Genomic DNA, 10,934 nt, shown 5'->3' with positions numbered 1-10,934 from the left:
CCATCCCACACTTCCTCCCTGAGCCTCTGGGTTTCTGGGGCCCAGGGGGTGAAGCCCAGGTGCACATTCCCTCTCCACCTCCCCATCCCCACAAGACACCACACAGAGGCTACAGTCACCAGTGACAAGTGCTTTACCAGCAAACACGTGAGTCAGGGGAAGTTACATGGTGAGGTGGGAGTGGGGGTAGCGACAGTCCCCCAGGTTGGCCTTAGCCTATGACATCCCGATTCCCTGGCCCCGCCCCGGCCCCAGCCCCGGCCCCACTGTCTTCCCGCTGGAGGCTGCGACGGTTCATCTTCAGCTGGGTCAGCTGGATGTAGCGCAGGACATTGGTGTCTGCAGGGGAGGCGGGCACGGCATCATCTGGGTGTCCCGGGGCAGCTCGCACCTCATGGTCCCCAGCCTTCAGTGCCCTCCACCCCCAAGCACAGCTACTGTTGCCAAAGCCTTTACCCCAAAACCCCAGCCACAACAGGCAGAACGGGGGCATTTCTTTTGCTGTGCCCTCTGCCAGGAATGCCTCTGCTCATAGACTTCTGTCGTACTCCCTCCCCGCCCCCGCCAGCCTCCCGTAACATCTGCAAGAAGCCTGTTCTCTCTAAACCTCTCACCAGGAAAACCAGTCTTGCCTCTGCCCCCACAGCCCTGTGTCCTGTACCTGTTGTGCGCCCTTTTCATTGGCTCTCAATACAAGACTATTGTCTCTGCACCGCGCCCCCCCCCCACACACGTGCACCCTGTGATGTCCCAGAGGGCAAGCAACAAGCCTCCAACTGGGCCAAACCTGCCCCTCCCACCCCCGCCCCTGCAAACGTCTTGTCATTGCCCACCCTGGGGTCTGCCTCCCTGCGAGTGCTCAACAAGTAGCGGGTGGGTGAAGCGCCCGGGTGAAGAGGTGAGTGAGTTGGGTTCGTGAGCGGATGAATGAGTGGGGGGTGAGTGGATAGGGAGTGGCTGAGTAGGTGAGTGGGAGGCTGAGGATGAGTCAGTGACTGAACCGATGGGAGGTGGTTGGGTGGATGTCAGAGGAACATGGGTGAGTGAATGGGGGGTGAGCGCCTGCGTGGGTGGGTAAGGAGTAGGTGGATGGAGAGGTGAATGCTGGGGAGGAGGAACAGCACTCCCTTGAAGCAGCTCGGCTCTGATCCTCCCTTGTTCCCTTGTTTCCTCTGCTCCAGCCCCTTTCCCTGCTTTGTCCACCCTCACCTGTGGGCTCCCGGCTGCGGGCCTCCTGCAGGTAGCGCAGCGCGCGTGCATAGTCGCCCAGGTGGTAGAAGGCAATGCCAGCGCGGTAGGTGGCCTTGAAGTTGCCCTGCTGCTTCTCCAGGACCTTGAGACAGTACTCGCGCACCCGCTCATAGTTCACCAGCTCCGACTGCAGCAGGCAGGCTGCGGGGACACCGGAACCGGTGCTCACAGAGCCTGACGGCACCCCCAGAGCTCATCTGACTGCTAGGAGCCTGGCCTTCAGGCTGCAGGAAGCCCCAGCCCTTTCCCTTGGCTGAGCCGGGCCTGAGGGACTGCTCAGGCCACCGGGGCCGCCAATCTTCTGACCAATTGGGATAGAATCGTTCTGCGCCGCCGCTAGAGGGCGCGAAAACAGACAAGCGCTCCCGGGCAATTAGCTGGGAAGTTTCTGCAGGGGAGAGTACTAAACACAATCTCAGGTGAGGGGTGGAGCCTTGAATCGGTAATCCAGGGTACGATTTTCTCATCTGAGGTTCGCAGGTGACAGCCCAGAGCCCATTTCTTGCCTCCCAGCCCTTCCATCCCTGTGTTCCCCTACGTCCCCAACCCCTCTCCTTGATAAATTCTGGGGTCTCCCTTCACAGACCCCAGGTCTGTTTCATTCAAGCCTCCAGTCCCCCGCTCAAGGCTTCATGATTGCCCGTCACTCCCTACTCCTCTCCCGTATGCGTCCCCCGACGGCCCCGTACCCGTGAGAGAGTCATAACATTCCACCTCCGTGTTCTCCACCAGGCGCCGCTGCTCCTCGCTGAGGCGGGCTGGCCCCGGGCTGCTGGCGGGCCCGGGGGCGGGGGCGGGCAGACCTCCAGGGCGGGCTCCCTGCGCCGCCTTCAGCTGCAGCAGTGCCCGGTGATACTTGCCGATGGCTTCCCGGAACTTCTTCTCTCGGTAGCAGCGCTGGCCCTCCGCCTTGAACGCCACGGCGGCCCGCAGGCTGCTGTCGAGCGCCGCGCCCAGGCCTCCCGACGGCTCTGGGGCAGGGCTGGGCCGAGCCGAGCCATGGCGGGGGCCCGGGCCCGGCGGGGAGAGGGCGGGAGGCGGGCGCGGCGGAGGCTCCGGGGCAGCGCTGAGCATCAGCACCGGGGACAGCGCGCCGCGCTGCATTGTGGGAAACTCCTGCGGCCGCCGCTGCAGCTACCGCATCGCCCCCCGCGGGGCCGGTCCCCACCCTTTCTCCGCCCCCGCACCTCCGGCAGTCGACTCCGCCTGCCCCCTATGGGTCTAGAGAACCCCCTCAGGACTTTCCCATTCTATCCTCCAAATCAGCCCCAGCCCTAGTTCTTCAGCCGGCCTCTCCCTTGTTCCCACTCCCCTTACCTCCCACCCTCCTGCCTGCTCTCCTCCCCCATGCCCAAAGCTCCCAAAGCTTCCTAGAAGGAAAAGACAAGTCTTGGGGAAAGAGCAGGAAGAGATCAACCTCGTTGGAAAGCTGGTTTTCAGACCCCTAGTCATTTCCCATATTTGGATAAGAACACAGGTTACGGACTCAGGCTGCCCAGAGTCAATTCCCTGCTTATTTTCTCACTAGTTGTAGCACTCGGACACATCACCCAAATTACCTGGGACTCTATATCCTCGTCAGTAACATAAGACAATGATAGCAGCTTGGAAACCCGTTTGTTCATCTATGCAACAAATACTCACTGATATATTTTCTGTGACCAGTTCTGGTCTGGGTGATGCCGGGAAGAGCAGCTACTGAGAGAGCCTTGGACCCTACTCTCTCTGAGCCCCTAGTCCGTGGGGAGACAGACCAGTGACCCGACAGTGACAGCCCAGAGTGGGCTCACCTGGGAAGCTCAAAGTGGCCAGGGTGGGATAGGGAGACACAGGCAGGGGGTCGAGCCCTGGATGGGGGAGACACAACAGGTTGTCAGGGTCCAGAGGAGGTGCCTGCCCTAGACTGAGGCGGTGAGTGAAGGCTTCCTGGAGGAGGGGATCACTCTACGAACCAAAGAGATCTGCTTCTTGTCCTGAGTTCACTGTCTGGGGAGGAGACACAGTGGGAAAGCAGACAAAGGACAGCCCGGAGTGAGCGGCACAATAATGCACAGAGAAGGAAGCATGTGAGAGGCTTTTGAGAGAAAAACAGGGTGAACAGGTGAGCGGGATGGTTGATATTCCACTCTCCTTAGCTGCTCACTTGGTGGTGGGACCTTGGCCAAGCTCCTTGATCCTCCTCCACCCTGCCTTCCTCCTGTGTGACCTGGGGATACTATGTGAGTGTATTTCAGAGTAGTTGTAGGGACTGAATTATGTTATGTAGGTAAAGCACTTGGCGCAGAGCCTGGCACAGGAATGGGCAATTAACAACCCCTGTTTCTTATCACCCGTGAGACTGTGAGGTGTATGATCTTAACAGCCTGACCCCAGGGGCACCTGGCTGGCTCAGTCAAGAGCCTGGCCCCAAGTCAGCACCCATGTATAGTTGTTGAATGAGTGAGTGAATGAATAATTTCGGTACTGTATATATTCCCACCCTCCCCCACACCTGCAAGACCCTGGTTTGGGCCTCAGCTCCAAGCACCAAGCTTATATTTCCACTCTCCCCTCACCCTGCCACCGCACATCCTCTTTCTGGAGGGCCACATGGCAGGTCCCACCCTATAGGTCCAAACCTGAACTCAGCACTTAAATATTTTCTGAGCACCTACTAAATAGCTGGGTGCCAGGGGCTCGGCAGAAACAAGGGACAAGCATACCTATCTCACAGTCCTGCTAGGATGTAGTGCTAACAATTTCCATAACACCTACTGTCAGGCACTGTCCTAAAGTTCTATGTACTTATTAACTCACATTCTCATCACACCTCTATGAGGCCAGTGCTATAAATATACCCATTGACACTGTGGCTCTTCAGGGGTTAAGTAAATCAGATCCTATTTATAGAACACTTGCTATCAAAGACCCATACTACCCCAGACTGATGACTCTCACAGGCCAGCATATTATATGTGATGTGTTGGGCTCGTCCAACCATTAAAAAATAGTGAATTTGTTGCTAACTTATAAACGTAGAGATACTTATGGAACCGTAGATGTTCAGCTACACTTGAACAAAATCTGAAAATCTGGCAACATCGAGGTAGCATTCCTTACGGCTGGGGCAGGTGTTCTCAGCTTCCCACAGTCCCCATCCCTCCCAGTTTCTTCTCAGCCTGAGACCAAGAGCCATTCAGATTGCAGCGTCTCTGTCCATTTATCTCCAGTAGGCGGTTACGCTTGGGATGCTAGTTTTAGGTCGCGGAGCCGCGCTTGCGGAAGGCCGCCAGTGCCCCCTGGCGGAGAGGTCCAGAATTCGCCTCGTATCTCCCAGCCGCCATTAAGAGACTTGGTAAAGAACATCCAATCAGAAAAATGAGAGGCCCGGAAAGTGACCAATCAAAAGCAAGAGAGGGGTCGAAATTCGACCAACGAGGACAGAGAGCGCTCAGAATAAAAAAAAAACACCTCTTTTATTGAACTGGGAGAAGGATAATCAAGGACAGTCTTTTTTGATGGGGTGTCCAGACTCAGGGAGGCCCGGGCTGGGGGCGGCGGAGCAAGCGGGCGGCGGCGAGGCTGGTGCCCTGGCGCTGGGGCCGCGCGTACTTGAGGAAGGTGGCTGCGCGGCCGGGCGCGGGGCCTCGGAGCGCGGCGCGGGCCATGCACGGCTCGAGCGGGCGCAGCTCCGCGGGGCTGCGGCGGGGAGACGGAGAAACTGAGGCGGGGGTAGGGGCAGCGGTGAAGACGACCTGTCCTCGGACCAATCAGGGGGTCTCGGGAGGTTGGCCTGGAGGGCGCCGAGGACGGGCAGACCCCCGATTCTCCCCCGCAGGACGAGGCCAGTGGAGAGCAGGAGGGGGGCTGAAGGTGGACAGACATCCAGCTCTACCCCGGAGGGTGGGGGGTAGAGGGACGGGCTGGGCGAAAAGAGGACTCACCCTGGCATCCAGTTAAATGGTTAATAGAGAGGTGGGGGGCGCCCCTCTGGACACCCCATTTGCGGCCAGAGGGGCAGCTGGGGGACTCGAGGTTGGCCAACCTCTCGTTCTCAACCTTGGGACGCAGTTAGGATCTTCCGAGGCCAGGAAGATGCTCTATCTTCCACCCTGGGGCAAGGTTAAGAGTCCCCAAATCTAGACAAACACCTCATTCTCGGACACCCCCAGACTAGACAGGCACAGCATTTTCTCACATCCAGAAAAATCAAGTCTGGGTGCACCCCCTCCCCTGGCTCCAAGGTCTCTCATTCTCTGAGACGGTAAAGACTGTGACCGGGAAGGGGCGCCTGGGTGCCTCGGTCGGCTGAGCGTCCGACTTCAGCTCAGGTCATGATCAGGTCAGCTTGTGAGTTTGAACCCCGCGTCAGGGTCTGTGCTGGCAGCTTGCAGCCTGGAGCCTGCTTCGGATTCTGTGCCTCCCTCTCTCTCTGACCCAACCCACTCGCATTCTGTCTCTGTCTCTCTCAAAAATAAACATTAAAAAAAATTTTTTTTTAAGTAAAAAAAATAAAGACTGACCAGGAATGTAGGTCCCTGGAGCCATACCTGTAAAGCGCCGGCTCCAGGCCGGAGCCCGCCCCGTCGAGCAAGCGATGCGCCAGGCTCAGCGCCGCAGCTGCGCGCCGACCTGGCTCCCATCCCGCTGCCTCGGCCTCCAGCAGAGACAGCTCCAGAAAATAGGTGGCAAAGAGCGTCACCTGCCAAAGCCCCGGGGAGATGAGGCCACGCCCCTACCCCCGTACAAGCCACGCCCCTGCCCCCCTTGCCCCGCACCTGGGGGCTGCTCCCGGCCAGCGCGGCGAGGAGCCCGAGGCAGAGTAGCGGGCCCGGGTGGTGCAGCCGGAAATCCAAGCGGCTCAGGATGCGGCGCTCTGCGCGCAGGAGCTCGGCCCTCGAGAAGGAGCCAGCGCCCAGGAGGCAGAGGGAGGCACACTGCGGGTTGGGGTGGGGGGTGGGGGGTGAGGGAGAAGACGTGGGGGAGTCTTGGACCCCTGCCCTGCAGCGCTTCAGTCTCCGTTCTGGACCTCGATTTCCTAGTCTGTAAAGTGGGGCCATTGATTTGTTGTCTGGAAGCCATGGAGAGCACAGGCTTCAGAATCAGACCTGGGTTCGAGTCTTACTGTGTGACAAGGACATCACTGAAGCTCTGAGGCTCCGTTTCCTCGTCTATAAAACCAAATAGTCCTCTCTACTTCACCAGGCAGCTCTGATAAGGCACCGGCTCGAACTACTCAAGGGCCACAACGACTGTTGTTCAAGACTGACTCCAAATCCCACCTGTTTGGGGCAAAATGTCCTTCCCTGGGCCTCAGTCTCCTCCTCCGGTAAAGGGACACCGTGGTAGCCCTGACCTCATACAGATATGCCGGGATTCCAAGAGTGAGTAAAGCGCTAGCTCGGCACACGGTAGGTGTTTCATCTGTGACGAGGCGAGAGAGGCTTCCACCCTCCCAAGCCCCACTCCGGAAGTACCTCGGGAAGCACGCATTCCTCCATTTTGCAGGCCACGAACAGGCAGGCCACGCCCAGCAGCTGCAGGCGCTGGAGGCGCACTCTGCCGGCGCGCAGGTAGGAATCGAGCAGGTGCACCGCCAGGTAGAGCGTGTCCCCCGCCAGGCCCAGGTACTCCTGGGGAGGGGCGTGAGTGACCACCGGGGATCTAGGCTGCGACGCCGGCCCAGCCCTGCCCCCTCCCGGATACGTACGTGCACCTGGATCAGCCAGTCCACCACGAGCGCGCGCATCTCCGGGGTCACAGCGCGGGGCAGGGCCCTCCGGGGCAGCGCGTGGCACACCTGGGGTTGGGCAGGGACAGCCTCACTCTCCACACCTGTGCTTCGGCTTCTCGCCTGAGCTCCAGCCCTAAGTGCAGCAGCCTCCTCGCACCGACGGGAGGAAGCGTGAGTGCCCCGCCGCCCACCCCCGAAACCGGCCTCCAGTCTTCTCCAAATGTGCCTCTATTCCTTGTCCCCATTAGAGCCTTGGACTTTGTTCCGGACGCCTCCCTATCCACCTCTCCAGTCTGTAGCCCTCATGGCCACGGGTCCTCCTAAGCATCAACCCCTGGGTTTCCAGACCACTAGTGGTCACCAGCCCTCCACTCATTCTCAGATCCTCCCCCCCCCCCCAAGGGTCTTTCTAAAATACAAAATTGGCCAAGGAACTCCCCAGCTTAAAACCCTTTCATGGCTGCCAGGACCCTCAGGAGAAAACCCTAACTGCTTTCTGACTCTCAGGCACTGCCCCCGCCCCCCTCCCCCCCCCCCCCCCGTCTTTGACCCCCCTCCCCCCAGTGCCAACACTGCCAACCTCTTCCCTTGTCTCCCCTCACAACCCACACTCCAGCTACATCAGCCTTCTCTAGCCCTAAACTATGCCAAGCTCATTCCCACCCCAGGGCATTTGCACGATCCTTCCCCAGCTCCCTGCATTGTCAATTCCTCAGCCCTTCAAACCTCAGCTCAGCTTTCCTACACAGAATTCTCCCTACACCCATTGCACTCCCTCTCGGTATTTTCAGTCTGGAGGTAACCTGCTGTTTCCTTGTGTGTTTTGTCTGTTTGCCTCCCTAGGCTGCTGGCACCACAAGGGCAGGGATTTCTCTCTGGATCACAGCTGTATCTCAGTTCCTAAAAGAGTCCCTGGCTGGGGAGAGACAACTCACAAGATGCTTCTTGAATGAATTCATCCCTGCGGTGTTTCTCCCGATAGTGCCTATCTTGCACAGGTATCTGCGGACTTACCGAGCCTGCACTTTGGTCTTGGGGGGCCTTTCTGCACTGACTGCCTACATCGGCTTGGCTGTCCACAATGACAGCAGACTATGTTGTTCATGACAGCATCCCCAGGGCCGGGAACATGCTCAAAAACATTTGGTAAGAAACCGCTAAGTGTTTGTAAGCGAATACATGTCAGAGACACGCGGGAGGGGCTGTGCACTAGCAAAGGAGGGGCTGCAGGCCGCCGGGCGTTCCGGAAGGCTCGTGGAGTGGGCCAGCCTGAGCCTCGTCAAACCCGCACCCCTCTGCTGCCGTCCGGGCCGCGCTCACCATGACTTCGGCGAAGATGTCCCCAGCGTACTCGCGCTCTCCCGCCAGTCCCAGCGCGCTCAGCGCCTCCGCCAGCCCGGGCGGCACGCAGGGCCCCGGGGGCCGCCGCGCCTGGCATCCCGGAGACACGCTCGCGCCCTCGCGGTTGCTGTCGGGGACAGGGACGCTCGGAGGCTCGGGGTCGGACAAGGCAGCGGGACTCTGCAGGAGAGAGGAGGGGTCTGGAGTCAGCGCCCTGGAGACAGGCCCCGGGGAGGGGGGGGACCCTAACTGCTGCCTCTCACCAGCATCCTCCAGGCTGGCGTCGAGATCCGAGCCCAGCGCCCACCTCTTCCCGCTGGAGCTGAGGACCTGTGGCGGGCGCTTTAAACGTGCCTGCACGCATGCGCGCCGAGCACCCGGGCAGGTGCAGAGGCAATGGCGAACGCCCCTCCAAACCTAAGGTCAGGCAGCTGGAGTCAAATCCTCTTCCTGCTACTAACTATGTGATCGGGAACAGCCCCTCCGAGCCTCCCTTTCCTCAGCTGCAAAGTAGGGATTGTTTCCAAACGTGTAAGTGGTCAGTCTGGGCTGGCGCAGCCACCTCCTCGCTGCTCCCCGGTCCCCATCCCCTGTAGTCTGTCAGCCCCATTCAGCCAGAAGGGATCCGGTGCACGCCCAAGTCAGATCCCACCCTGCCTCTGTTCACAACTCCACCGTGTCTCCCATCTCAATGGGAAAGTCCATGAGGTCCTATATTGTCCTCCCAACCTCCCCACCCCCCTCATGTCTCCTGCCACACCGGCCTCCTGGCTCGTTCTCACCCACACGAGGCACGCTCCTACCCCAGCACCTTCGCACTCGCTGTTCCCCTTGCCTGAATTGCGCTTCCCTCAGATCCCTCATTTAAGGTGTTTACTCAGATGTTACCTCCTCTGTGAAAAACGCCATCCTGAGAATTTCCTATCTCCGTTCTTCACACTTGTTCTCTCGTGAGCACTTACCACCTCATCTTAGTTACTCTCTCCTGACTAGGATGTGAACCCCATGAGTGCAAGGCTTGCCTTCTGTTTTGTTTTGTTTTGTTTTGATTGCTGTATTCCCAGTGCCTAGAACAGGGTTTGGCGCGTGGCAGGTCCTCAAGAAATAGTTGTTGGATGAGTAAGTGAACAGGCTGGATATAATTTACAAACAGTGGCTTGCAAGGACCTGATGAGGTGATGTTGGAGTGAAACCCGAAAGACGAGCCGGGAATGCAAAGGTGGGGTGCGTGGAGGACCGGAACATTCCAAGTGGTGGAAACAGCATGAGCAAAGGCACTGAGGCAGGAAAGGGATTGCTATTTTCAGGCACTGGAAGGGCAGAAAGCCTGGAAAAATGAGCAGAGAGAGGATTTTGAGATGCTGAACTAACAGCTTCCTGTCAGACTTAACAATAAAACCCAAACCCCATACCTTGGCCACAAGACCCCTTCGGCCCACTGTTACCTCTCTAACCTCGTTTCCTTCCCCATCCCCTTCTATTCCCTTTGACGCACCCCCCCTCCCCACCCCGGCCTCTCCGTGTTCCCCAAACACACCAGGCACCCGCCTGCCCCAGGGCCTTTGTGCGTGTCGTTCCCTTTGCCTGAACACTTGGACAAAATCTAGGTATTTACATTTTTCAGAGTATCTCTACACAAGACACTACAAAGGGCATGTAGTAACTTTACAGCAGAGAGATGCGACAGACCCCACCTTCAGTCATGGGACAGAATCTCATGTGCCTCTCGAGAAGGCGCACCGAGAAGGGCACACCATTTCTGAAAATCCCTGTCAAAGGTAGCTTGAATAGAACCGTGAGGAAACATCGGGCAACAAACTCTCAGTGGGGGACATTCTGTAAAGTGCCCCCTCAACTGAACGCAACATGGCAGTCGTTAGCCAGGTCATTTTTATTTTGCTGTGACCACTGGTCAAATCTGATAAAGATCTGAGAGAAGAGGGTTGTTTCAATATTAACTTCCTGACCTTGATAATTGAACTGTGGTCATGTAAGAGAATGTTCTTGTTTTAGGGCGGATATGTAAATATGAAGGGGAAGAAGGAGGGAATAATCATAAAATGTCACAGGAACCTGCATGAAGGGTAGATGAGAATTCCTTGCACTTTTTTTTTTTTTTTTTTTTTTTTTGAGTAGGCTTCATGTCCAGTGTGGGAGCCCAACACGGGGTCTGAACTCTCAATACTTGAGATCTAGCAAGACCTGAGCTGAGATCAAGAGTCAGACATTTGGGGGCACCTGGGTGGCTCAGTCGGTTAAGCGTCCCACTTTGGCTCAGATCATGATCTCACAGCTCGTGAGTTCAAGCCCTGCGTCGGGCTCTGTGCTGACAGCTCAGAGCCTGGAGCCTCCTTCGGATTCGGTCTCCCTCTCTCTCTCTGCTCCTCCCCCGCCCATGCTCTCTCTCTCTCTCCTTCAAAAATAAAAACATTAAAAAAAAAAAAAGTCAGACACTTAACCAACTGAGCCACCCAGGTGCCCCTGTACTTTTTTTTTTTAATGTTTATTTTTGACAGAGAAAGAGAGAGAGGGAGGGAGCATGAGCTGGGAAGAGAAAGAGGGAGACACAAAATTCCAAGCAGGCTCCAGGCTCTGAGCCATCAGCACAGAGCCTGATGCACGGCTCGAA

The 10,934-nt window shown here is 57.7% G+C and overlaps 2 protein-coding genes across 2 annotated transcripts; both read right to left on the bottom strand.

Moving 5' to 3' along the window:
• Positions 1-115: 115 nt before the first annotated feature.
• TTC9B (tetratricopeptide repeat domain 9B) lies at positions 116-2,401 on the bottom strand. Its single transcript, XM_043598908.1, has 3 exons — positions 1,941-2,401; positions 1,210-1,392; positions 116-339 (listed from the first exon to the last, which is right to left on the bottom strand). Exons 1-3 carry the CDS (start codon positions 2,353-2,355, stop codon positions 212-214), a joined length of 726 nt encoding a protein of 241 aa, XP_043454843.1. The 5' UTR covers positions 2,356-2,401; the 3' UTR covers positions 116-211.
• Positions 2,402-5,660: 3,259 nt separating this feature from the next.
• LOC122495287 (cyclin P) lies at positions 5,661-8,669 on the bottom strand. Its single transcript, XM_043601020.1, has 6 exons — positions 8,613-8,669; positions 8,285-8,485; positions 6,941-7,030; positions 6,708-6,863; positions 6,009-6,167; positions 5,661-5,932 (listed from the first exon to the last, which is right to left on the bottom strand). Exons 1-6 carry the CDS (start codon positions 8,667-8,669, stop codon positions 5,729-5,731), a joined length of 867 nt encoding a protein of 288 aa, XP_043456955.1. The 3' UTR covers positions 5,661-5,728.
• Between the last annotated feature and the right edge of the window lie 2,265 nt (positions 8,670-10,934).

This window comes from Prionailurus bengalensis, chromosome E2, assembly GCF_016509475.1.
Source record: "Prionailurus bengalensis isolate Pbe53 chromosome E2, Fcat_Pben_1.1_paternal_pri, whole genome shotgun sequence".
Classification (NCBI taxonomy): Eukaryota; Metazoa; Chordata; class Mammalia; order Carnivora; family Felidae; genus Prionailurus; species Prionailurus bengalensis.
The sequence above is the reverse complement of the archived record's forward strand: the minus strand, read 5'-3'. Positions and strand labels throughout refer to the sequence as shown.

What these genes read in the sequence shown, in the direction of transcription:
- TTC9B (XM_043598908.1), bottom strand. Translation starts at nt 2,355, where the DNA reads ATGCAGCGCGGCGCGCTGTCCCCGGTGCTGATGCTCAGCGCTGCCCCG. An exon ending in ATGTTATGACTCTCTCACGG is followed by an intron (nt 1,393 to 1,940) that starts GTACGGGGCCGT and finishes GTGTCCCCGCAG; the next exon opens with CCTGCCTGCTGCAGTCGGAG. An exon ending in CCGCAGCCGGGAGCCCACAG is followed by an intron (nt 340 to 1,209) that starts GTGAGGGTGGAC and finishes CCTCCCCTGCAG; the next exon opens with ACACCAATGTCCTGCGCTAC.
- LOC122495287 (XM_043601020.1), bottom strand. Translation starts at nt 8,669, where the DNA reads ATGCGTGCAGGCACGTTTAAAGCGCCCGCCACAGGTCCTCAGCTCCAG. An exon ending in ACATCTTCGCCGAAGTCATG is followed by an intron (nt 7,031 to 8,284) that starts GTGAGCGCGGCC and finishes GCCCAACCCCAG; the next exon opens with GTGTGCCACGCGCTGCCCCG. An exon ending in TGGCCGGGAGCAGCCCCCAG is followed by an intron (nt 5,933 to 6,008) that starts GTGCGGGGCAAG and finishes GGGCTTTGGCAG; the next exon opens with GTGACGCTCTTTGCCACCTA.